Raw genomic sequence first — 24,513 nt, 5'->3', positions numbered from 1 at the left:
GATTCTAATGTGCAGCCAAGGTTGAGAACCACTGTGCTAGAGGATTGGATTCTTGCTCAGATCAGCCCAGTTAGGCCAGTGATCTTGCAAGTGGGAATCTGGTGTAATTGCGCCCTCTGCTGGCCAGGACAGATATCAACCCCATTTCCAAAAACAATAACGGTCATTATTATATGCAGTGTTTTATATTTTTTTAAATATATTTTTATTGTTTTTTTTTTTTCAGAGAGAGAGGAAGGGAGAGGGAGACAGAAATAGAAATATTGATCTGTTGCCTCCTGCACATCCCTGCACCCCCCACTGGGGATTGAGGTCCAAACCTGGGCATGTGCCCTGATTGGGAGTTGAACCAGTGACCTCCTGGTGCATGGGTTGACGCTCAACCACCGAGCACACCAGCCAGGCTACAGTATTTTATATGCTACTAGAAATCGTGCACAGCTGGGGTCCTTCAGGGTGGCCTGTGGGGATTGGGCCCCAGCTCGGCCTGGAGCCTTGCAGCCCCACCTGGCATTGGGATCCGGGAATGACCTGGTGCTGCCCTCTCACCTGCTCCACCATCCCGCCTCAGAGCTTGGGAGCAGGGCAGGAATCCCCCCTGCCCTCGCTGTCACCGCTGCCGGTGGCCTCTGCAGGGCGATCTGGGTCTCCACTGGCACCCGCCGTGGCCTCGTGCCATCTGCTCATCTGCTCCACCATCCTGCTGCGGTCCCACTCCACTGCCTCCTGCTGCCAGCGCCCCGATGCCCACCATGTTCTGCGCTGCCCCCTGCTGGTCAGCGCACATCATAGTGAGTGGCTGAATTCCCAGTGGAACAATTTGTATATTAGGCTTTTATTATATAGGATTATTATTAGAACACAGCCAGTGCTTAATAAATCCGTGACCCAGCCTCTTTTATCCCTGTGCAGCATGGAGGCTGGCAGTATGGGGATGTATGTGTAGGTGTACATCGAATGAATGAATGAATGAATGAATGAATGAATGATGTGCCCAGATTCTGCATCTCAGGCTCCCCTTCTGTAAATCCGGGATTCCTTTCATTGAATAAACCAGTGAATAAACCTATGACATTCGTGTCAGAGGTGACACGCGAACTCATTTTTTTTTTGGTTGATTTTTTCTTTGTTAAATGGCATTTAAATATATAAAATAAATATCAAAAATATAAATCTTTGTTTTACTATGGTTGCAAATATCAAAAAATTTCTATATGTGACATGGCACCAGAGTTAAGTTAGGGTTTTTCAAAATGCTGACACGCCGAGCTCAAGAGGTTCGCCATCACTGGAATAAACTAACGTTGATTTTATTGATTGAGAGAGAGAAACATTGATGCTCGATTGCCTCCCCTGGGGATTGAACCCGCAACCTAGGTATGTGCCCTGACCGAGACTGGAACCCGCAACCTTTTGGTGGAAGGGAGGACGCTCCAACCAACTGACCAACCGGCCAGGGCGCAAGACAGCAAAGCGCTGCTGTTGGAGCGAACCTCACGCCCAGAGAGGACCTGTGGGCCGGGTGTCCGTTGCCATGGTCCCCTTGACGCTCTCCCAGGGCGTCCGCAAGCCTTACGCCTCACGTGACGCAGCCCAATATGGCGCGGCCCAGGGTGTTTCACTGCCCACGTGGTTCTGGCAGGCAAGATGGCGGCGGCATCCAACGCGACTTCCTTGGAGTCAGCTCCGCGGATCTTGCGACTGGTGGCCGAGTGCAGCCGCTCTAGGGCCCGGGCCGGCGAGCTGCGGCTGCCGCACGGGCCGGTGGCCACCCCCGTCTTCATGCCCGTGGGCACGCAGGCCACCATGAAGGGCATCACTGCGGAGCAGCTGGACGCGCTGGGCTGCCGGATCTGCCTGGGCAACACCTACCATCTGGGTCTGAGGCCGGTGGGTGGGCTGTGCCAGTGCGTGGCGTTGGCGGAGCTTGGGGAGCCCTGGGGTACCCCCTGGGTACGGGTATGCCTCCAAAGTCAACCGACAAACGCCCATGAAGCGCCCCCGGGGGCCCAGGCCTGGTGCTGTGCTTGCGGGAGCGGCGGGGACCCATTTTGACCATCCCCGCGCCCCCCATGCGCTCCCAGCGAGGAGCTCCCAGCGTGGCGCTCACCGCTTACCGGACTCTTCGCCCCCGCACCCCCCAACCCAGGGCCCGGAGCTGATCCAGAAAGCCCAAGGTCTGCACGGCTTCATGAACTGGCCCCACAATCTGCTGACGGTGAGGCGGGTCGGGGCGGGGGCGGGGGGTGCGAGGACGCTCCTGGGGGCGGATCTCGCCCTGCACCTCTCCCGACTGACTGCCCCGCGGCGGGTGTCCCCCAGGACAGCGGCGGCTTCCAGATGGTGTCCCTGGTGTCCCTGTCCGAGGTGACGGAGGAGGGCGTCCGCTTCCGCTCCCCCTACGACGGCGACGAGACCCTCCTGAGCCCGGAGAGGTCCGTGGAGATCCAGAACGCGCTGGGTGAGCGGATCGCGGGAGCGGCCCCGCCCCCGCCTTTGCAGGGTAGAGGCGCGGTCCCTGTAGGTTGTGTGCCTTTGGGCAAGTCACCCCCCTTCCCTGAGCTGCAGTTGGGCCAACTCCACTGCAGATAGTTCACAAGATTCATGGTGGGGTGTCGGCAAATCTCTCTGCACGGCGCCTGCCATGTAGCTGCTTTTATGGCTCTTATTGCTGTTATTACTCTTAAACTGTAAATTAATTGGGCAAAGATGTGTTGAAATCATGGGGACAACAACAGAGGGTTGGGGAGGCTTTAGGCCCCCACCGTCTACATCAATATCCCCCATTCCTTGGTGAGGACAATGAGCATTTTCTCCGTCGTGTAAAGTTCTACGGAAACACGGGTGCAAACCTTCCCATCTTCCCACCAAATGGCGCTTTCAAGTCCCTCCAGGTAACAGGTCCTTTAGCTCCTACGCATAGTCACAGGGCTGGTGTTACCTCATCCATGAACTTAGTCAACAGGGAGACAGGCGTTAGTGAGAATGTCATAATCAGGGGGGAAAAACTGCAGGTGGAATGTATTGTATAAAAAAACAAAACACATCTTTCCCCTTAAATCCTTACCTGAGGATTTGTTTTTATTGATTTTTAGAGAGGAAGGTAGAGAGAGGGAAACATCTATTTGAGAGAAACAGAGGGGTTACCCCTCTGAAGTGCCCCCATTGGGGATCAAACCCCCAACCTTTTGGTGTACAGGAGGACACTCCAACCAACTGAGCCAGGGCTCTGTTTTACTTTTTAAAATGTTGGAGTACTTTGAACATTTGGAACCATGTGTATGTATTTTTTTCAAATGAGTTATTTAAAATTTTCTTAAAGGCACATATCTATCTATCTATCTATCTATCTGTCTGTCTATCTATCATCTATAAAAGCTTAAGCTCACCTGTTGGACCGGTAGCTATGATGTGCAATAACCACCAGGGGGCAGAGGCTCTGACCAGTAGCTGTGACATGCACTGACCACCATGGGGCAGATTCTCAACACAAGAGCTGCCGAGCGACAGCAACTTTGCAGGGTGTCCTCTTGCACTCTGGGGCCCCTTGGGGGATGTAGAACTGCTGGTTCTGACCTGATCCCTGCAGGCCAGGCCAAGGGGCCCCACCTGCCGGAGGGACCCCGCTCACTCCGCAGACATCTTTTGAGCCCTGGTGCTGACCGGTGGGGAGGGACCACGGGAGGTTGGTTCCAGGTTGTGTCCTGCCCGTCTCGCCCAGTCCTGCCCCACCAGCCACCTTCTAATTAATTTCCTTTCAATGTACATGAATCCGTGCACCAGGCCTCTAGTGTAAATATAAATTTGGGACTGTGACCTTGGAGGCCAAGTACACGGCCTCAGTCTGTGGGCTCAAGGAGAGCTGCCCTAGGCCTAAAACCTATGGATGAGAAGAAATAAACTAGATGTCCAAAGGGTGCAACCAGTGCAAAGGACCTGAGGCAGGACTAAGGTTGGCTTGTTGGAAGAACTGTAAGGAGATGTGTCTGGCTGGAGCATGGAAGGGGAGAGTGGGAGGTGGGGACAGGGAGGTGACTTGAGCAGGTCCTGCAGGGCCTCCTGAGTTTTGATTTGTTCTTTAAAGAAAAAAAAATTGAACAAGAAAACATTTTGGCCTTAGCTGGTTTGGCTCAGTGGATAGAGCATTGGACTGCGGACTGGAAGGTCCCAGGTTCAGTTCCAGTCAAGGGCACGTGCTTGTGTTATAGGCTCAATCCCCAGTAGGGGCCATGCAGGAGGCAACCGGTCAATGATTCTCTCTCATCATTGATGTTTCTCTCCCTTCCTCTCTGGAATCAGTGTGTGTGTGTGTGTATCTATATCTATCTATATCTATATCTATATATATATATCTTGTATACATTTCTATATAAAAATGTGTACAGAAAACAGTGCTCTTCCCACACCTGTCCTCTATCCATCTCCTTTACTCCCACAGGTTACCACTGTTTCTAGTTTCTTGACTATTCTTCCCGAGTTTATGCAGATACAAGCAAGTTCAAATCTCTTCTAATTTTTTCTCATTATGAGAGCATGCTCTTTATGGTACATTCTTTCTGTACCTTGCATTAAAACTGTTTTAGCCTGGCCAGTGTAGCTCAGTGGTTGAGCATCGACCCAGGAACCAGGAGGTTACAGTTAGATTCTCAGTCAGGGCATGTGCCCTGGTTTTGGGCTCAATCCCCAGGAGAGGTTGTGTTGGAGGCAGCCAGTCAATGATTCTCTCTCATCATTGATGTTTCTGTCTCTTTCCCTCTCCCTTTCTCTCTTTGAAATCCAAAAAACAAACAAACAAAAATATACAACCCTAGCTGGTTCGGTTCAATGGATAGAGCATCAGCCTGTGGACTGAGGGTCCCAGGTTTGATTCCGATCAAGGGCATGTATCTTGGTTGCAGGCTCCTCCCCAGCCCTGGCCCTGACCAGGGCTCGTGCAGGAGGCAGCCAGTCAGTGGTTCTATCACATCAACGTTTCTGTCTTTCCCTCTGCCTTCCACTTTTCCTAAAAGTCAATGAGAAAGTATCCTCGGGCGAGGATTAACAAAAAAACAAAAAGAAAACATTAACATTTTTTTAAAAATGTATTTTATTTTAAAATTTCATTTATTGATTTGAGAGAGAAAGAGAGACAGAAAGAAACACATCAATTTGTTGTTCCACTTATTTATGCATTCACTGGTTGATTCTTGTGTGTGTCCTAACCAGGATGGAACCTGCAACCTAGGTGTATGCGGGCAACGCTCTATCCAACTGAGCTTCTCGGCTAGGGCTCTTGTATTTAAAAAGGAAATTATGCAAACTTTTAAGTATATGCCAAATCAGATACAACACCATCCACCTGTCACCCAGTTTCAACAATCATCACGTCATGGCCATTATGTTAAACATTTCATAAAATTCTGCTGTAAAGCCTCCTGAGCTTGGAGGGTTTTTTTTTTGGTGGGTTTTTGACAATGAATTGAATTTACCATGTTGATAGGGCTATTCAGATTTTGTGTTTTGTCTTGGATCAAATTTGATAAGTTGGATTTTTCAAGGAATTTGGCCATTTCTTGAACTTTATTTCAACTTCCTTGGCATAAAGTTAATCATAATATTCTCTTATCCTCTTTTTTAAAAAAATATTTTTAGTGATTTCAGAGAGGAAGGGAGAGGGAGAGATGGAAACATCAATGATGAGAGAGAATCATTGATCAGCTGCTTCCTGCATGCCCCACACTGGGGATTGAGCCCGCAACCTGGGCAAGTGCCCTTGACTGGAATCGAATCCAGGACCCTTCAGTCCGCCGGCTGATGCTGTATCCACTGAGCCAAACCGGCGAGGGCAGGAAACTGGTTTCTTTGCCTTGTGGTGTTGCCCTGGTCACTTCCCTGTGGTGTTGAGTAACGATTTTTTTCTGTCACCTACATTTTCTGTAGGTGGGTACTTGGATCTAGAGATTTGAACAATTCAAATTGTTCCTTTTAGCAAGACAGTTTCACCATGTGTATTTCTGTTAGGTGCTTGATGTCTTCCCTTCTCTCCCATGAACCATCTGTGCTTCTTGCTTGGGTCTGTTACGTCATTAGGAGTTGCAAAATGGTGATGTTCTAATTCTGTCATTCATTCTAATTTACTATCCAGATTACTTGTGTAAAGAGAACCATCTCTAATCTATTCCTGGGAGACCAAGTAGTTCAGCTGATGTAGGAAGCTTGGGATTCATTCTTTTTCCTTATTTACCAGTTTTCATCGGTTGATTACTTAGCATCCTCTAGTAGGGGCAAATCAATGTTTAGATTCTTAGAATCACCATGAACTCATGGGTTTAAATGTATTTGATGTATCTCAATCCATTGCAATTGGATCAATCCTTATTGATTGTCAAGTTGCCCATCTTTGGCTAGTGTAATATACTGTGCTTTTTACTATAATAATACCTGAGACTTGAGCTTTTCTAACATATAATATAGAAGTCAAGAGTCCCTAATCGGAAATTCTTGGGGCCAAGAATTTGCACATTTTAGAAAGATAAGAAGCCCCATGTATTTTATTTACTGATTGATTTTTTTTAGAGAGGAAGGGAGAGAGAGAAAAATAATGATTTGTTGTTCTACTCGTTGCTGCATTCATTGATTGATTCTTGTATGTGCTCTAACTGGGGATGGAACCCAAAACCTTGGCGTAAGGGGATGATACTCTAACCAACGGAGCTACCAGGCCAGGGCCAGAAAGCCCCATTTATTGCACACACAGCATCTCAGTGGGGTCTGGGGCAGTACCTTGTGGAGTTACACTTCAATTTTTTTTTAATTAAATTACTACTATTTCTTTTCATACAAGGAATTTTATCTATTGTGCAAAGAGAGGGTTATCTGCCTCCCCAGAGGGTTCTAGGCTCCATTTAAACTCTATTTCTAGCTCTAGTTCTTAGAGATTAAGGGATTCAAAGGCCTGTGATCATGGGCACTGATGAGGACTACAAAACATTTGGCTCCAGTTAAATCCCTGGTGTTTGAGGTCTGTGGGAGCTGTGGGTGCTTGCTTCTTGGTCCTGAAGTAGCTGGTTCAGGAGAAAAAGGCTGCTGTCTCTGCAAGGCAGGGGCAGGGGTGGGGGACAATTCCCTTTCTACCCCACCACTGCCTCTCGGCCTGATCCTGCTTGTTCCCATTTGGGATCGGCAGCTTTCTCTGTAGTCTTTTCTGACCTTGGTACTGAGGGGCAGGTACTTGAAACAACTTCGGGATCAAGTCTTTCTCTGTGAGCGAGAGAAAGGCAGGGCTTGTTCGTTGGTGTCTCCCAGCATCCCACCGTCAATGAGCTTCAGTGTACCCCTCATCTCACCCACATGCGCCCTTGATGCCTGTGCGTTAGCGTCACACTAGTCCTGTAAGCACGTTCCACAATAGGTGGATGCAGGCCCGGGGCCAACGCCCAGGCGGCCATGGGAGGTGGCTGCAGCGAACACACAGCTGCCTGTTCCTTGCTTCGCCCAGCCTCCACGAGGCTGGAACGCCCATTGTAAAGTGTCCAGTTCTATGGCGTTAAGTAGCTTCACATTGTTGTGCAAACATCCACACCATCCAACTCCAGAATTCTTTTCCTTCTTTTTTTTTTTTTTTTTTTTAATAATTTTATTGATTTCAGAGAGGAAGGGAGAGGGAGAGAGAGACAGGAACATCAATGATGAGAGAGAATCACTGATCAGCTGCCTCCTATACACCCCACACTGGGGATTGAGCCTGCAACCTGGGCATGTGCTCTTGACCGGAATCGAACTTGGGACCCTTCAGTCCGCAGGCCGACGCTCTAGCCACTGAGCTAAACCAGCCAGGGCTCCAGACTTCCTTTCATCGTGCAAAACCAAGACTCTGTCCCTATTAAACAATAACTTCACATTCTTCTCTCTTCCTGCCTCTGGCACTACTCTGAGAATTTGACTACTCTAGAGATCGAATATAGTGAACTCATACAGTATTTGTCTTTTTGTGACTGGCTTATTTCACTTAGCATAATATCCTCAGGGTTCATCCATGTTGTTGTAGGAAGTGTCGGAATTTCCTTTCCAAGGCTTATTAATATTCCATTATTGTATGGCTGTATCACATTTTGTTTATCTGTTCATCTGTCGATGGACACTTGGGTTGCTTTCACCTTTTAGCTTTTGTGAATAATGCTATGAATATGGCTGCCCAACTATCTCTTCAAGACCCTGCTTTTAATTCTTGTGAGCATATATCCAGAAGTGTAATTACTAGACCATAGGGTATACACTTCAATTTTATTGGGTTAACACTTTAAGAATCTTTATTCTACATTGGATTTTTGAAAGGATTATAACCATCTTGGGTTTTGCTACCAAATGAGTGTATCATAAACATAAGAAAAAGCCTTTGATTTTGAGAGTGTCTGGATTTTGAATGGTGGGGAAGGTATGTGGGAGCGGTGGGTGCTTGCCCTTTAAGGGCTGGACCATGGTTTATTAACCCGGTCCCTGCTGATGGACACGGGTTCCCATCTTGCTGTTGTTGCCATACATCACTTTGCACAGTGTTTTGTTCTTTTTTTTTTTTTTAATATATTTTATTTATTTTTTACAGAGAGGAAGGGAGAGGGATAGAGAGTTAGAAACATCAATGAGAGAGAAACATCGATCAGCCGCCTCCTGCACACCTCCTACTGGGGATGTGCCCGCAACCCAGGTACATGCCCTTGACCGGAATCGAACCTGGGACCTTTCAGTCCGCAGGCCGACGCTCTATCCACTGAGCCAAACCGGTTAGGGCAGTGTTTTGTTCCTGAAGGGTAAATTTGCAGAATTGGGATTTTACTCTATATTCCAGGGAAGGGGTTAGCTGGGGAGGGCTGGGATTAGCTGGGGGAGGCAAGAACAGATAAGGCATGCTGGAAGCTCCCTCTATCTGCTGTATAAACAGGTTGGGGTGTTCAGTGGGAGTCGCAAGACCCAAGGAGGGACTTTTGGTGTCCAGTTTTCCTCCAGCAGGTTGGGGCTTTCCTAGTGACAGTATTCCACCCCCCCCTCCCCCCAGGCTCAGACATCATCATGCAGCTAGATGACGTGGTCAGCAGCACTGTGACGGGGCCACGTGTGGAGGAGGCCATGTACAGGTGTGTGTGTGAGCACGGACACGTTAGGGGAGGGGTTCCTGGTCCTGCGGCCGTGGTCTCCCTGTCCTTCACCAGGCCACATGGCTGATTGATCCTGTTGCAGATCAGTCCGCTGGCTAGACCGGTGCATTGCAGCCCATCGGAGGCAAGACAAGCAGAATCTCTTTGCTATCATCCAGGGTGGGCTGGACGCGGATCTCCGAGCCGCCTGCCTCGAAGGTAGAGCCATGCTCAGTGGGACCGGGTTTGTCACATCGCTGAGGGCCCCACACGGGCCTGGCATGCTCAGGCAGTGGTGGCTAATGGGTGAGAGGGTTCTCCAGGCGGAAGGAACGGCTTAAGCAAAAGCTCAGAAGCAGAATGGAGTAGAATGTTTGTAGAATAATAGCAATTCCAATAGCCATCAATTTTTGGGTGTTCACCTTCCACTATGCCAAGTGCTGCTCATGGGTTGACCCACTGAGGATTTTTTGTTGTTAATCCTCACCAGAGGATGTTTTTTCTGTTAAGGGAGGGGAGGGGAGAGAGGGATTGATGTGAGACTGGTTGTCTCCTGCATGCCCCGGACCAGGGCTGGGATCAAACCTGCAACCTCGGTCCGTGCCCTTGACCGGGAATGGAACCTGCGACCCTTTGGTGTGGGGCCGGTGCTCTAACCACTTAGCAACACTGACTGGCCAGGGTGACCCATTGAGTTTTTCTTTTTTTTAAACATTTTTGATTTCAGAGAGCAAGGAAGAGGGAGAGAGAGATAGAACATAAGTTATGATGAGAGAATCATTGATCAGCTGCCTCCAGCACAGCCCCTACCGGCGATCAAGCCTGCAACCTGGGCATGTGCCCTGATAGGGAATCGCACTGTGACTTCCTGGTTTATGGGCCGAGGCTGGGCAACCCATTGACTTCTCATAACCATCCTATGAGGTGGGAACTACCTGAGGTCGCAGAAGGGAAGACTAAGGCAGAGAGCTCTTAAGTCACTTACCCGAAGCTAGACAGTTTGGATACTACGGACCTGGGGTTTGGGCCTGGCCTTGAGCTCTAGAACCTACAGCATTCATTAATTGATTCACTGAGGTGCTAGGAAGTCATGGAGCGATGTTGAGTGGGAGAGTGCCAGGAACCAATGGGGCACCAAGGAAAACTGGTAGGAAGCAGAGGCCCATGAGGAAGCTGGCGTAGTTGCCTAGGGAAAGAGTGACTGAGGCCTAAAGCCAGGGCTGTGGCCAAAGAGATGAAGGGGAAGAAGAATGGGGCAGAGAGGAAGAGGGGGAGGAGGAAGAGGAGGAGGAGCAGCATTCCCTTTTGCCTGACTGCCCCTCACCTTACTCTGTACCCCTAGAGATGACCAAGAGGGACGTGCCTGGCTTTGCCATCGGGGGACTGAGTGGGGGTGAGAGCAAGGACCAGTTCTGGAGGATGGTGGCACTGAGCACTTCAAGGCTGCCTGAGGACAAGCCCCGATACCTGATGGGGGTTGGGTATGTCCAAAGCAGGGAAACAGCTGTACGCGTGGGATTGCGGATTTCTGGCGGCCCTCTAACCCCTCCTTCCCCCGTGTGTTAGGGGAAAGGACACAGCCCTGCCTGGGAGGGGACTAAGGACATGGCCCTCTGCTGGGGACTGTTGTGAAGGTCCCAGTCTAGGAGGAGCCTGAGGGTCCGGAAGGGGGTCTGGTTGTATGACCAGGGCTTGAGAGATTCTCTGCTCCCCTCCGCCCACCGTGGCCCCACCCCCAGCTATGCCACTGATCTGGTGGTCTGCGTGGCTCTTGGATGCGACATGTTCGACTGCGTTTTCCCCACGAGGACAGCGGTGAGGCTTGGGCAGTGGGTAGCTGGGGTAGGCCTGTTGATGGGCCAAGGTTGGGGTGGGGCCAGAAAAGGTGAAGACCTGGTGGTTGACTTGCCTTCCCCACCCCTTTCCTCCCTCAGCGCTTTGGCTCTGCCCTGGTGCCTACGGGGAACCTGCAGCTGAAGAAGAAGCAGTTCCAGAAGGACTTCCGCCCCATAGACCCTAAGTGTGCCTGTCCCACTTGCCAGAAGTAGGGGAGGGTGGGGCTGGAGGGTGGGGGAAGGAGTGGAGGGGTGCAGGACCCTACACTGCTCAGCCTTGACTTCCTGTCCCCAGGCACAGCCGTGCCTTCCTGCATGCACTACTACACAGCGACAACACTGCAGCCCTGCACCACCTCACTGTCCACAACATCGCCTACCAGGTGGGCCCATGGTCTGGGTGGACAAGCCAGGGGTGGGAGTGGGGTCTCCTGGGTGCAGGTGGCTGACACTGACACTTCCACCCCATAGCTGCAGCTGATGGGCGCCCTGCGAGCCAGCATCATGGAGAAACGCTTTCCTGAGTTTGTGCGGGACTTCATGGACACCATGTATGGGGACCCCACCCTCTATCCCACCTGGGCCACTGAAGCGCTGGCCTCTGTGGGAATCTCATTGACTTGACCCAGCTTAGGGGAGGGAGGGAGGGGATGGGAGATATTGAAGGGTTGGATTTTTTATTACAATTTAGAGTGTGTCTGTTCCTTCTTGGGGAGGTGGTTTGTCTTAGTCCCCTTCTTTGTCTGAGTGTCCCTGCGGTCAGTGTCCCTCATCTCACATTGATTGTAATAACTAGTAATCATAGCAGCAGCTGGTATCTGGAAACCACCTCTCAGCCCAGAATGTAGGAAGTACCCCAGAGGGGGAGCTGCATTCCTTTTCCTGTGGCCCAGGTCTCCTAACCCCTCGGGGGTCAGTCAAGCACTCCTGTCCTCCCCATTTTTATATGTCAGTAAACAGGCCCAGAGAGAGGAAGTAGCTAACCCAAGGTCACTACCGAGGAAGTAGTAGCCAGGCTCCAGAGCTCATGCCTTTGGCCTTGACTCTTCAAACTTGGCATAATCTTGCTGTCAGTAAGCACAATGATAATGATAATAGGTGTGATCTAGCAGATGATTACACTGCACCTGGGCCTGTTCTAAATGGTTGTAATGTGCATTTAATTCTTACTACTTTATGATGCATGAATGGCAACTTTCCCCATTTTACAGACAAAGAAACTGAGTTTCAGGGGAATGAAGTCCTTTGGTCATCCAGCAAATAAACAGGCCCAGGATCTAACCCTGATATGGCCAATTACAGAGCTGATGTTCTTAGAAGATAAGGGATTTTATTTTATTTAAAAAAAATTTTTTTTATATATATTTTATTGAGTTTTTACAGAGAGGAAGGGAGAGAGATAGTTAGAAACATCGATGAGAGAGAAACATCGATCAGCTGCCTCCTGCACATCTCCTACTGGGGATGTGCCCGCAACCCAGGTACATGCCCTTGACCGGAATCAAACCTGGGACCTTTCAGTCTGCAGGCGGAAGCTCTATCCACTGAGCCAAACCGGTTTCGGCAAAGATAAGGGATTTTAAATGGAAAAAGTAATACATGTGTAGGACCACCATTCAAATAGCATAAAAATTCAACTGATCAGTTTGTGTATTTTTTCAGAAACGTCCCATGTGTACATATTTTTCATGAATGTCGGTGTCCTTTACATGCAGTTTTGTACCTTGCTTTTTTTCTCAGTATTTTTTGAATTATTTACATGTCAATACATGAGACTTCCTTATCTTTTTTTACAGCAGCCACATAGTATTTATTTATCTCCAGGGAAACACCCTAACTGGGTGTTTCCAGGTTTCTCCTACTCTGGTCAAGGCAGAACCCTGTTCCTGACTCCTTGCTGGGTTGCTTCAGCACTCTTTGGACTCCTCCGCAGTTTCTCTCTGGCCCATCTGTGCCCAGAGGAATCAAATTACTTCTTCTCTTAACGTGTCTTTTTATGAGCAGAGGATCAGTTGAGTTTCACTAGGTACTCAAAAAGATCATGATATGCTAAATTTGAAGAGTCATGTAGTTAGCTCATCCAGACAGGACGTGAAGGGAAGGTATTCTTTTTTTTTTTTTTTTAATATATTTTATTGATTTTTTACAGAGAAGAAGGGAGAGAGATAGAGAGTTAGAAACATCGATGAGAGAGAAACATCGATCAGCTGCCTCCTGCACATCCCCTACTGGGGATATGTGCGCAACCCAGGTACATGCCCTTGACCGGAATCGAACCCGGGACCCTTCAGTCCGCAGGCCGACGCTCTATACACTGAGCCAAACCGGTTTTGGCGGGAAGGTATTCTTAGGGGGGGGGGGGGGCACAACATAGCAAAGGCATGGTGGTGTGACTGTATATAGGAATATGGGTGGGAAACAATGCCGCTCCCTAGGAATCCTTAACATCACCTGACTCTCACATTCAAAGCATACTGGAACCCCCGCGCAGAGAGCTGGTTTGCAAGCCCGGTACCGAGATGCATTCTGGGACTTGTAGTTTTCGTTACAGCCCAGAAACTCGTGATGATCACCACTGGGTCCCACTAAGACTCGGCGTGTGCCTTGGGTCTTACCCTCTGCTCGGGAAGACTCATGATAGACAATAATTATGAGTAAGAATGGGAGATTGATTGACAGATATAGTTCTCAATCAGAGTCAATTCGGAGATTATGGTATTTATATGAACCAACGGGAAATTTTTAGGGAACTAGGTAGAGTCAAATGACAAACCAGTGTCTTAAAAAAATCGATCTCTAACATCATTGGCTAGCGTTGTTGATTGGAGGGTCTCCCTGCCAATAAAACTGGCGATTTTCCTGCTGCCCGGGAACTCCTCTTAGTAGGCGGAGCCAACATGTCTTTTCCGAAACCACCTACCGGTTTTGACGTGTCGCTACCCGCTGGTATTGGCCCAAGCCTAACAGCGACAGTTCCTAACGTCCAATGAACCCGCGAGGAGGTCTCCAGGGGGACGGGTCCCTCCGCCTTAAGGCCGTGCCTCATTTTTATTGATTGGTTTACATGAGTGGCAGCGCAGTTAGCCAATCAGGGGTGGCGCGAAGGTTTTGGGGCCGGGCGGGAGGTCGCTCGGGTCGGGTGTCGCCTGAGAACCGGATGAAGTGGCGACCGTGAGGCCGAGCCGGGAGCGGGTGTCGCGCTGAGGCCCGGGCGGGCGGGGAGCAACGGCCGCGGACGCCGCGGGACCGCGTCGTTGAGGGACGGGGGCAGCCGGGGAGCGCTGGGCGCTCGGGCCGGGGCCGCCGGCGCCATGGGCAATCGCGGGATGGAAGAGCTGATCCCGCTGGTCAACAAGCTGCAGGACGCCTTCAGCTCCATCGGTCAGAGTTGCCACCTGGACTTGCCTCAGATCGCCGTGGTGGGCGGCCAGAGCGCGGGCAAGAGCTCGGTGCTCGAGAATTTCGTGGGCCGGTGAGCGAACGCGGTGGCGACGGCCGGCGGGCGGTGGCCCAGGGCGCGGAGGGCGGACGGGGAATGGCGCGCCCTGCGCCTCCAGCGTAACTGCGGCGCTTGCGTGCCCGTGACGGGGTCAGGGGCAGGGAGGCGGGCCCTGTGGGACACTGTGAGCTGAGGGCGCCTTGCAGGGGCTGGGGGCCCGGCCCCGCCCCAAGGGGAGTCTTACAGGCAGGGAGGCGTGGGCCCGGATGTGCGGTGGACCCCCGTTGACTCTCTGGTCCCCAGGTTGAGTGGGTGAATTCTGCCATCTGGTTGCTAGTGGGGCAGGGGGAGGTCTCCCATCTCTGTCCGAAACGTGCCACCTCGATCTCTGCTGGGCCGACTCCTGTCGTCTGCTGGCTGTCCATTTATCTGGAGCAGTTACTGCCGTTTGGTTGGCTGATTCTATCCTGGATAGGCCTCCCTGCTACCACCATTTGGCTGTCCATCTGTCCAGTTCTGCAGGGCAGCTCCCTGCTGTCTAGCTAGCTGTCCAGGGTCACCTGTGCCGTCTGGCCGCCCATCCGTGCCCCTCACAGACTAACAGCCATCCCGCTGGTGGGTTACCCCAGCTGACCTCTGTGTCTGACTGGTTGTTTGGACCCTAGGGAACCCTGCTGTCTGGCTCTCGGACTGACTCTTCAGCTGGGTCCCTGGAAAACACTAGCTCCTCTCTTCCAAGTTCATCTTTTTGTCTGTCCTCCTAGTGACTCGTCTGCCCAAGTGCCCTAACAGCTCCTGAGTGTCCGGTTCAAGCTCTGTGGCAGGGGGTGATGGGAGCATAGGAAGAGCAGGTGGCGAAGTATGAGACTTGAACTGCTCTCTTCGCAGGTGGAAGTAGGACCCAGGGGGAACTTTCTACGGGATTCTTTCCTGGACCATGTCAGGATTTCCAGGGCCCTGGAAGACAGGGACCAGCCCCCAAGCTAAAGCCTGCCAATTTCGGGCTCTCTTGGAACCTGGGAAGGGACTCTTTTTTTCTTCTTTTCCTTTTTGTCACTAATCCTCATCAGAGGATATTTTTTCCATTGGTTTTTAGAGAGAAGGAAGGGAAGGAAGAGAGAGAAACACATTGGTTGGTTGCCTCCTGAACCCTCCCCTACTGGGCCGAGGATCGAACCCACAACGCAGGTACATGCCCTTACCGGGAATCGAACCTGTGGCCCTTTAGTGTGCTGGCCGATGCTCCCACCATGGAGCCATACTGGCCAGGACAAAAGGTACTTCTTGTCTGATCAGGCCCTCATGGCAAGAGCTGGGATAGGGTCTTCCTTGGGTAGCCCTGAGAAGCATCAGTTTGCCCATCTGTCTAGTGGGCAAATTCTATTTCTGGGCTGTTTCAGGGATTCAGGAAGCTAATGAATGAGAAAGGGTCCTGAGGTCATTAAAGGTGTTTGATTCTCCCCTCTCTTTCTTCTTTAGCCTCTTGCTTTTCTGCCTCCCAGATGGGCGGCCACATTTTCATTCCAGGAAGGACTCCATTTGTGACTGTGGTTGCCAAATGATATCATAGTTGTTATTATTGCTGTTATTATTGTTATCAGTGTTAGGAAGTAATGTTCATTCATTCAGCGGGTGCCAGGCTGACTTCTTTCTTGATTCAGCATCTTGATTCCCATGATGAGCAAGTAGAGTGGAGGTACTCTTATCCCCACTTTAGAGATGAGCAGGGAGGCTCAGAAAGGACTTTGTTTGCTCAAGGCCACCAAGCTGGCGGGAGCCCAGCTGGGTGCCTGACTGCCCCTGGCTTCCCAGAAGCTTGGGGTTTTGCTCCTAGCATTTCCTCCTCCTTCTTCTTTTTTAAAATGTTTTTATTGGTGTGTTTGTTTGTTTTCTTTAGCAAGAGAGGAATGGGGTGGGATAGAGAGATAGAAACATCAATGATGAGAGAGAATCATTGATTGGCTGCTTCCTGCAAGCCCCACACTGGGAATCGAGCCCGCCACCCAGGCATGTGCCCTGACTGGAATCGAACCATGACCTCCTGGTTCATAGGTCCATGCTCAACCACTGAGCCACGCCAGATGGGTGAGGATATTTTTTCCATTGATTTTTATTTTATTTTATTATTATTTTTTTAAAAATATATTTTATTGATTTTTTACAGAGAGGAAGGGAGAGGGATAGAGAGTTAGAAACATCGATGAGAGAGACACATCGATCAGCTGCCTCCTGCACACTCCCCACTGGGGATGTGCCCGCAAGTAAGGCACATGCCCTTGACGGGAATCGAACCTGGGACCCTTGAGTCCGCAGGCCGATGCTCTATCCACTGAGCCAAACCAGTTAGGGCTTATTTTATTTTTTATAGAGAGAGTGGAAAGGAGGTAGGGGGAGAGAGAAATATGACCCTGAGAGAGACACATTCATTGGTCGCTTCCCACACATGCCCTGACTAGGGCTGGTGATCGAACCCGCAGCCCAGGCAAGAGGTCCCTGGCTGGGAATCGAACCCTTGACCCTTCGATGAATGAGCCGCTGCTTCAATCACTGAGCAACACTGGCCAGGGCCAGAATTTCCTTTTTTGTCTCTGGCGCTTTGCTCTCTGTCCGCGGTGGTGGAAAGGTGTTGGTTTTGGGTCAGCCAGGCTTGGGCTGTGGGCCCCTCTGCATGGCCATCTCCTTGATTGCCTTGGCTTCCGGTGGGTGTCTACAGAGCTTGGTCCATTTCATTTACCTTTGTCTCTGAACAGGTTTTTGACCTCTCCAAGCCTCAGTTTCCCCGACTAGACATGGGGTGATTGTCCTTTAAGACTGTTGCAAGGATACAGTGACTTAGTGTGTTGAAAGTGCTTGCTTAGCACAGTGCCTGGCACACAGTAGGTCTATATGGCCATTATTTATTGATCTAGCGCCTCTCGTATAGACAGCAAAAGTTCATCAGGATTAAAGTGCTCTCAAGTTTCACACTGACTTCATGTAAGCCTGTGAGGGTGGAACTGCTGTGGTCTCATTTTACAGAGTGGGAAACAGGCTCTTGTGTGAGGTTGTTCAGTGAGGAATCGGGGGCTCTGGCTGGGTGGAGGCCCGAGTCTCTCTCTCCTCTCTGCCTTTCTTCTGTCCCTCTGCCCCTTGCCTTTCTCTGCCGCCCACCCTGGCATATGGTGACTGCCAACTACTACTGAGCTGGCTCCTGTGGCAACCTCCTCCCGAAGCCTGCAATGCGATATCCCATGTTAAGAGCATTAATTCAGGGCCTGAGAACCAAAGTTGTAAAAAGCCTTTCTTTGGGTAAGGGGTGCTCTAACAGAACTAATTTGTTTTTATTTCTGGAATGTGGAGAAGGCCCCTCAACTACAAAGCCCTGTTCTAAAAGAATAGCAGGCGGGCCTTATTTTGAATTCCTTTCCTACTTCTTTTTGTGAATTTGGTCAAACTACTTTTTCCCTTGTACCAAGGACTTGTACAGTGAATATCCCTGTTGGTTTCAAGGAACAAACAAGAGCGTGTCAAGGGCATGTGCCTGGGGGTCAGCACAAGCTGCTGTTTCATTCTCTCCCCCTTGTGGGTTTTCTAAGAATGTGTTCCAAGTGGGAATGACCCAGTTAACTTAGCCCTGTACCAGGGGTTGCTCATGGGTGGCCTTGAGGCCCAAGACCTGCTTGCTGGACCTTTTGTTTCATTTGCCTGGTGTTTAGAAGGTTTTGTTTTTAATTAGCTGTCAATATCTAAGATCTTTAGAGATTAAGGCTTCCACCATGTTTGTCTATGCCCATGTACCCATCACTGCTGCTGTTATAATCATCATTTCCTGATCTCCCTGTCCCATCTCACTTGGGGCCAACTGCCTGGATCTCAGAATCAGCAGCCACTTGCTGCCTGGTCAAACTAGGACCGGGCACGAGCTGCAGCAGTCCCCACCACGCCCTAGTGCTGCGCAGGCCCATTTCACATTTGCCTTCTGTCCCTGTGAACCTTTGAGTTTAAGACCCCTGGCTTGCCCTGGCCGATTTGGCTCAGTCGATAGAGCATCAGCCTGTGAACTGAAGGGTCCAGGGTTTGATTCTGGTCCAGGGCACATACCTCGGTTGCAAGCTCGATCCCGGGCCCTGGTTTAGGGCTTGTGTGGGAGTCAGCCAATTGATGTGTCTATCTCACATCTCTCTCCCTCTCCCTCTCCCTTCCACTCTCTCTAAAAATCAATGGAAAAGTATCCTCGGGTGAGGATTAAAACAACAACAAAAAGACCTCTGGCTCTGCACCAGTAGGTAGACCTGTGGCCCTAAGGAGAGGGCGGGGCTTGGGAGATTTTTCTCCCAAAGATAGAGCAGGAGGAGACCACCGTTGAAGCCTCCAACCCCTGAGGCGTGGGGTGATTCTGCGAGCCTTTCCTCACTGAGCCTCTGTTGACTCCACGGGCCTCCAGGTTGGGTGTGTTTCACTTCTTAGGGCAGATAAAGTCACCTGGTGCCCCTCAGTGAGAGTGGAGTGACGATTAAATGAGATCGTTTAGACGCAGCGGTCGCCAACCTTTCGGACTTCACGGACCGCCAGTGGTCCGAGGACCACTGGTTGGCGACCCCTGTTCCAAAGGTTTCCTTAAATCAGCGGTTGCCAACCTTTCGGACCTCACGGACCACTGGTTGGCGGCCGCTGGTTTAGAGTGCTTGGGAGCATCTAGCACAGAAAAAGTGCTTAAAATGCTTTGCATTTTTCATTCCTTCACTGAAACATGTTTGGTCCCTGTTCTAGGCCCTGGGCAAGGTAACAAAACCATTGCCCTTGCTGTGTGTGTGTGGCGAGGGGGGGGGGGGGGGAGGGGGCTGAGGTAGGGGGGGTTGGCTTTCCAGCAGGGGGCAGATAAAGAAGAGACTTGGTAGGTGATAACTTATGGAAAAAAGAGCAGGGCCCTAACCGGTTTGGCTCAGTGGATAGAGCGTCAGCCTGCGGACTCACGGGTCCCAGGTTTGATTCCGGCCAAGGGCGTGTACCTTGGTTGCGGGCACATCCCCAGTAGGGAGTGTGCAGGAGGCAGCTGATCGATGTTTCTCTCTCATTGATGTTTTCAACTCTCTATCCCTCTCCCTTCCTCTCTGTAAAAAATCAAAATATATTTTAAAATATATATATATATATATATTTTAAAAAAAGAAAAAAGAGCAGGAATGAGGAGAGTGAATGGGGGAGGGGGAGGTTTATGGTTTTAAATAGGGAGGGGGTCAAGGAAGGGGACATTTGATCAAAGACTTAAGGAGCTGAAGGAGGAGCCTCCAGTGGAGACCTGCTGGAGGAGCATCCCAGGCTGTGGGAACAGCTAGTGCCAAGGCCCTGAGGTAGGACTGTGCTCGTATAAGGGGTGGAGATGAAGTTGGGGAGGTTTCTCAGTCTTGGTGGGTGTAGGCCATGCAGAGCCCTGAGGGCTAAGGAGGGCTCTGAGTAGAGGAAAACTGCTGCTGGTGCCCTTACTGTCTTCTTGGTCCTGGGCAAGTTGAGGCTTTCACCCTTGATTTGTTAACGTAAAAAACCATTGAAACGTGTAAAGAATTTTTGTGAGTTTATTTGAGCCAAACTGTCGACATATGCCGGGAAGCAGAACCTCGATGAATTGAGATAATGCTCCGGAGAATGGCAGGTTACATCTGTATTTATACATTGCAATCAAAGGAGGGACATAGGTGGGTCACATGAAATCCATTGGTGATAGGCTAGAGAGGCGGGAGAAAGCAAATCGGGGAAACCCCTGGGATTGGATAAAAAGTAAAATGATAGACACATTTAGGTGGGTGCAGGATCAATTAACATGATAATGAAGGAATTTGTGGTGTCTGTTCTGGCTCCTAGCAAGTTAGGTTGTGCCCCAAGGGGTCCAGAAAAAGGGAAGTTACAAGTTACCCAGACATTTCAAAGGGTATGTTATCATAGATGCAAAAAGACAGATAGGCTCAGTGAAGGTAAAGGTTGACATTGTCAGTGAAGATACCGGCCTAGGATGTAGCTGCCCACCATCACTGCTTTTAGTTTAATTTCAGACCATCCTTTGTGGTTACTTTAGGTCTCTGAGTTTGCAAGACCGCCATTGAAGCCTTCCCTGAGCTTGTTAGGTTAGCATGTGGCCCCTTTTGTGCACAGATTTTTAGCTTTAATTTGATTTTTTTCAGTGAGCAGATCCCCCGAATGCATGTAAGGGCCTGGTGCCATTTTTCTTTTAACGAGAAACAGCTGCCCATGGGACTCTACCATCTCCAACTGCATTTCCATTTGGTCTTTGGTGCTGTGTTCCTTCAGGGACCCATGGCTGCTGCCTGGCACACAGTGGGTGCCTGACAAATGCAGGATGACTGTTGGCTCATGTCCCTGCCAGACATGGGCATGGATCTGCCCCTTGGGCTGCTCTGTCCCTTAATGGATCTTAAGTGGGTGAAGCCACTTGGCAATGATGGCTGCTCCTCCATTTCCTTCCTTCCTTTTTACATTTAATTTAATTTTATTATTATTTTTTTAAAAATCAATATTTTTATTGATTTTAGAGAGGAAGGGAGAGGGAGAGATAGAAGCATCAATGATGAAAGAGAATTATTAATTGGCTGCCTCCTGCATGGGATCGAGCCCACAACCTGGGCTTGTGCCCTTGATGGAAATCGAACCTGGGACCCTTCAGTCCACAGGCTGATGCTCTATCCATTGAGCCAAACTGGCTGGGGCTTCTTTATTAATTTTAGAGAGGAAGAGGGAGAGAGAGAGAGAGAAACACTAATTTGAAAAAAATATTAATCTGTTGCCTCCTGCACGTGCCCTGACCAGGAATGGAACCTGTCAACTTTTGGTGTACGGGATGATGCTCCAACCAACTGGGCTTCATTATCCTTTCTTTTGGGCAAAACTGAATTGCCTTTGCCTGTGTGGCCTATGTACACAGGCCAGTCATCATGGAAGAGGTTACAGGTGCCTATGGGAATGTGGCCATCCCTTTCTCTGGACCTCAGGTTTCTCCGCTGGATCATGGGGATTACAACGGTCCTTTTCTCCTGGAAATGCGTTAAGGATCAAATGAGCTAATCCTTGTGAAACATTAGACCTATGCGTTTTCTATAGCCCGGGGTTAGGAGTCTGATAATCAGTTGTTAATTTCTTTTTCCTTAAAGAAAAGGAATTCATAATTACTTTATTAATATAAGTAACACTGCATTTTAGCACAAACACTAATTGAGTGCCTGGCAGTGCAAGCCAGAACCAGCTGGGGAACCACAGGCCTGCCTGTTCCCCAGGTTGTGAAATGCTAGCAGGATCCTGTTCCTGGTTTGTTTCTAAGTGGGAAAGGTGGCTGCGAACAGATATTTGGCCGTGAAAAGAATTTCTGCTCATTTCATTTATGGTGGTGGGAAATTGGGAGCAAAAATGCCGAACAAGCCCTAGGTGGCTTGGCTTAGTGGATGGAGCATCTGCCTTTGTCCTCAAGGGTTTTGGGTAGGATTCTGGTCAGGGGCACATGCCCTGGTTGCGGGCTCAGTCCCCAGTCGGGTGTGTGCAGGAGGCAGCCAATCATTGGTTCTTTCTCATCACTGATGTTTCTCTCTCTCTCTCCTCTCCCTTCCTTTCTGAAATCAATAAAAATATATTTAAAAAAAAAAAAAAAAGCCTAACAGCCCTGGCCAGTTAACTCAATGGTTAGAGCACTAGCCGGAGGACCGAAGGATCTCGGGTTCAATTCCTGGTCAAGGGCATGTACCTGGGTTGCAGGTTCAATCCCTGGCCCCAGTCAGGGCTCCTGTGGGAGGCAACCAATTGATGTTTCTCTTTCTCTCTTATTCTCTCTTTCTCTCTCCCTCCTCTCTCTTTCTCTCTCTCTTTCTCTCTCCCTCACCCTCTCTCCATCCCTCCCTCCCCCCTCCTTTCCTTCCTTCTACTCTCTCTAAAAATCAATGGAAAAAGTATCCTCTGGTGAGGATTACCAAAATAAATAAATGCCTCACAGTAGGGAATTCACTAGACAATGTGCCCAAACATCCTACTGAAATAGTGATCTAGAAGAGGATTTAATGTCCCAGAAAGCCATGTAAGACCTGCTAAGTCCCAAACCACATGGATGGTATGACTCCTATCTTGTTCAAAATAGTTTTATTTGTATAGTAAAAAGCCTGGAAAAATGTGTGTCCCCCCAAACCTCACATGTGGGTTATCTCTCCACGTGAGTCTTGGTTTTTGCTCATTTTGTGATTTATAACCAGAAAGATAAATTTCTCCGAAGCTCAGAATTATTTGTCTTAAGGGATAATGGCCCTCCTTAGGTTCACAGGTTGAAAGTCCCTGCTAATTAGCCAGGTCAGTTCTGGGTGAGGGCAGAGGACTGGCTTATGGATAGTTCTAGGGTTGGAGTTTTCTTTTTTCTTTTTTTTCCCTTTAGAGATTTCAAAGACAGAGCGGGAAGAAGGGGCTGGTCTTGTAATGGAATCCTGTGCCTCTCCTGGTGTTTGCATTTGGCTCAGAATCACATCTGCCAAGTTTTGGCCCTATTTGAATGAAAATGCCAAAATTATAGGCCCCTTTACTGCAGAAAAAAGTGGGAACATCAGCTAACCCTTAATTTACTGGGGTTGCTAAGCGCATGCTGTAATTAAGCCCTTATTGTGTTAAAGCTTTGGAAAAATGCAAGCCAATAATGAGATATTTATAGGATCTTAGCTACAATCTGAGTAAAAGAAAATAGTAGCCCTACCTGTGAAGCAGAATGGCACTGAAGAGGAAAGACTCCTGCTTCTGGGTGCATTTGGGTTTCTGTTAGTCTTGGCAGTGAGGCCCCTGCTGGGCACTGAGGTGTTTCCTCCTTGGAGTCTCTTCCGGCTTGAACAGGATGCTGGGTGGCCCTTTTGGTTTCACCTGCTGTTGGGTGTTTGTGACTTTAACAGTAAGAGCTGATGTTCGTGTAGAATCACCCTGTGCCATGTCTAAAATCTGACCACAAGGTCCCAGAGCCCTGGGAAACAGGTGCTGCTCTTAGCATCCCTGCTTTAGAGGTGGGGAAACCGAGACCAGACCAGACCGGGGGACTGGTTTGAAGTTACACAGGGAGGAGCACAGGAGCCAAGGCCTGAGCTGGGTCTTTCTCACCCAGAGACAGACACCCAGGCACAGTGGGGCTGGGAAGATGTGGCCATGGCTTTCGTGAGTGGGGTAAACAGTGGACCATGGCGCTTGTGTCTGAGGATGAGGTTGAGGTTGCAGTTTGGGCGACTTCTGGCTTTTAGAATAATTTGATTAGCTGTGCATACCTTAAATAGCACCTACCTTGAGCCAGGTGCTGGGCATCCAGTGGGGACAGAGATCAGGTGAATGGTTACATGAGCAAGAACATTCTGAAGTTTAAGAAATGCAGTGAAAATAGAGGGGGCTGCTTCAGAAGAGGCGGTCCGGGTGGGTGTCCTGCAATGGAGCCAGTCCCTCAGAAACCCCAGAGAAGAGCATCCCAGGCAGAGGGAACAGCAGGAGCAGAGGGAACAGCAGGAGCAGAGGGCCCTGCGCACCTGGCCTGCTGGGTGCCTGCTGCACATGCGGAAAAGGGACTGAGATGGAAGCAAGAATCAGCAGGCACATGAGGGTCAGGAAACTGCTCATCGGAGGCTGATTTTTCATAAATTTTAATTACGCAAGTAGAACACTGGTAACAGTGTTGTTGTAAAAAGGGAAACCATGATACACGAGGAAGAACACATGGCCCACCCTGTCCCTTCCTCCCAGCTCTACGCGTCAGTTTAGGATATACCCTGCCAGGCGCCTCTTATGTATTTGTGTGCATATGTATGTGCTGGTATCTGTAGGAATATACAGCACTTTTAGGGGTGGGCTGTTTGAAAGTATGTCTTCTTTCCAGAACTGGGACCAACCCAAGTTTGGCAATTTGTTTTCCGTCCACTCAACACATCCTAGAGGTCTTTATGTGTTGTTTGTAACTGCTACTTAGAGCTTCATGATTGTCCCAGAGGGGTGAGGAATGGAGGCAGGGGGCCAGCAAAGTCCCTGTGGCTGTCCAGATGAGTGATGACGGCACCCTCTGTGTGCCATGATTCACGCTTGAGACCAGTGCTTGATCCCCGTTTACTGGCCAGGAAACTGAGTCACAGAGGTGTGCCCAACGATG

The 24,513-nt window shown here is 49.7% G+C and overlaps 2 protein-coding genes across 9 annotated transcripts in view; both read left to right on the top strand.

Moving 5' to 3' along the window:
• The first annotated feature begins 1,615 nt into the window (after positions 1-1,615).
• On the top strand, positions 1,616-12,286 carry QTRT1 (queuine tRNA-ribosyltransferase catalytic subunit 1). Its single transcript, XM_081092093.1, has 10 exons — positions 1,616-1,890; positions 2,150-2,218; positions 2,323-2,461; positions 9,032-9,110; positions 9,214-9,329; positions 10,453-10,591; positions 10,850-10,925; positions 11,045-11,154; positions 11,241-11,328; positions 11,417-12,286. Exons 1-10 carry the CDS (start codon positions 1,648-1,650, stop codon positions 11,567-11,569), a joined length of 1,212 nt encoding a protein of 403 aa, XP_080948219.1. The 5' UTR covers positions 1,616-1,647; the 3' UTR covers positions 11,570-12,286.
• A 1,796-nt stretch (positions 12,287-14,082) lies between these two features.
• Positions 14,083-24,513, top strand: part of DNM2 (dynamin 2) — an 85,768-nt gene continuing 75,337 nt past the window's right edge. For 4 of the 8 annotated variants that reach the window (XM_081092090.1, XM_081092088.1, XM_081092086.1 and 1 more), the window contains exon 1: positions 14,108-14,417. In XM_081092090.1, the coding sequence (XP_080948216.1) occupies positions 14,257-14,417 (161 nt within the window). In that variant the 5' untranslated portion in view covers positions 14,108-14,256. Of the gene's footprint in view, positions 14,418-24,513 lie in introns of all 8 variants that reach the window. The other 4 variants (XM_081092089.1, XM_081092087.1, XM_081092085.1 and 1 more) reach the window with 2 other exon arrangements.

The sequence above is a fragment of the Myotis nattereri genome (assembly GCF_964212035.1).
Source record: "Myotis nattereri genome assembly, chromosome: 5".
NCBI lineage: Eukaryota > Metazoa > Chordata > Mammalia > Chiroptera > Vespertilionidae > Myotis > Myotis nattereri.
This window is presented reverse-complemented; position numbering and strand designations above follow the sequence as displayed.

What these genes read in the sequence shown, in the direction of transcription:
- QTRT1 (XM_081092093.1), top strand. Translation starts at nt 1,648, where the DNA reads ATGGCGGCGGCATCCAACGCGACTTCCTTGGAGTCAGCTCCGCGGATC. An exon ending in TTTTCCCCACGAGGACAGCG is followed by an intron (nt 10,926 to 11,044) that starts GTGAGGCTTGGG and finishes TTCCTCCCTCAG; the next exon opens with CGCTTTGGCTCTGCCCTGGT. An exon ending in TCCACAACATCGCCTACCAG is followed by an intron (nt 11,329 to 11,416) that starts GTGGGCCCATGG and finishes TCCACCCCATAG; the next exon opens with CTGCAGCTGATGGGCGCCCT.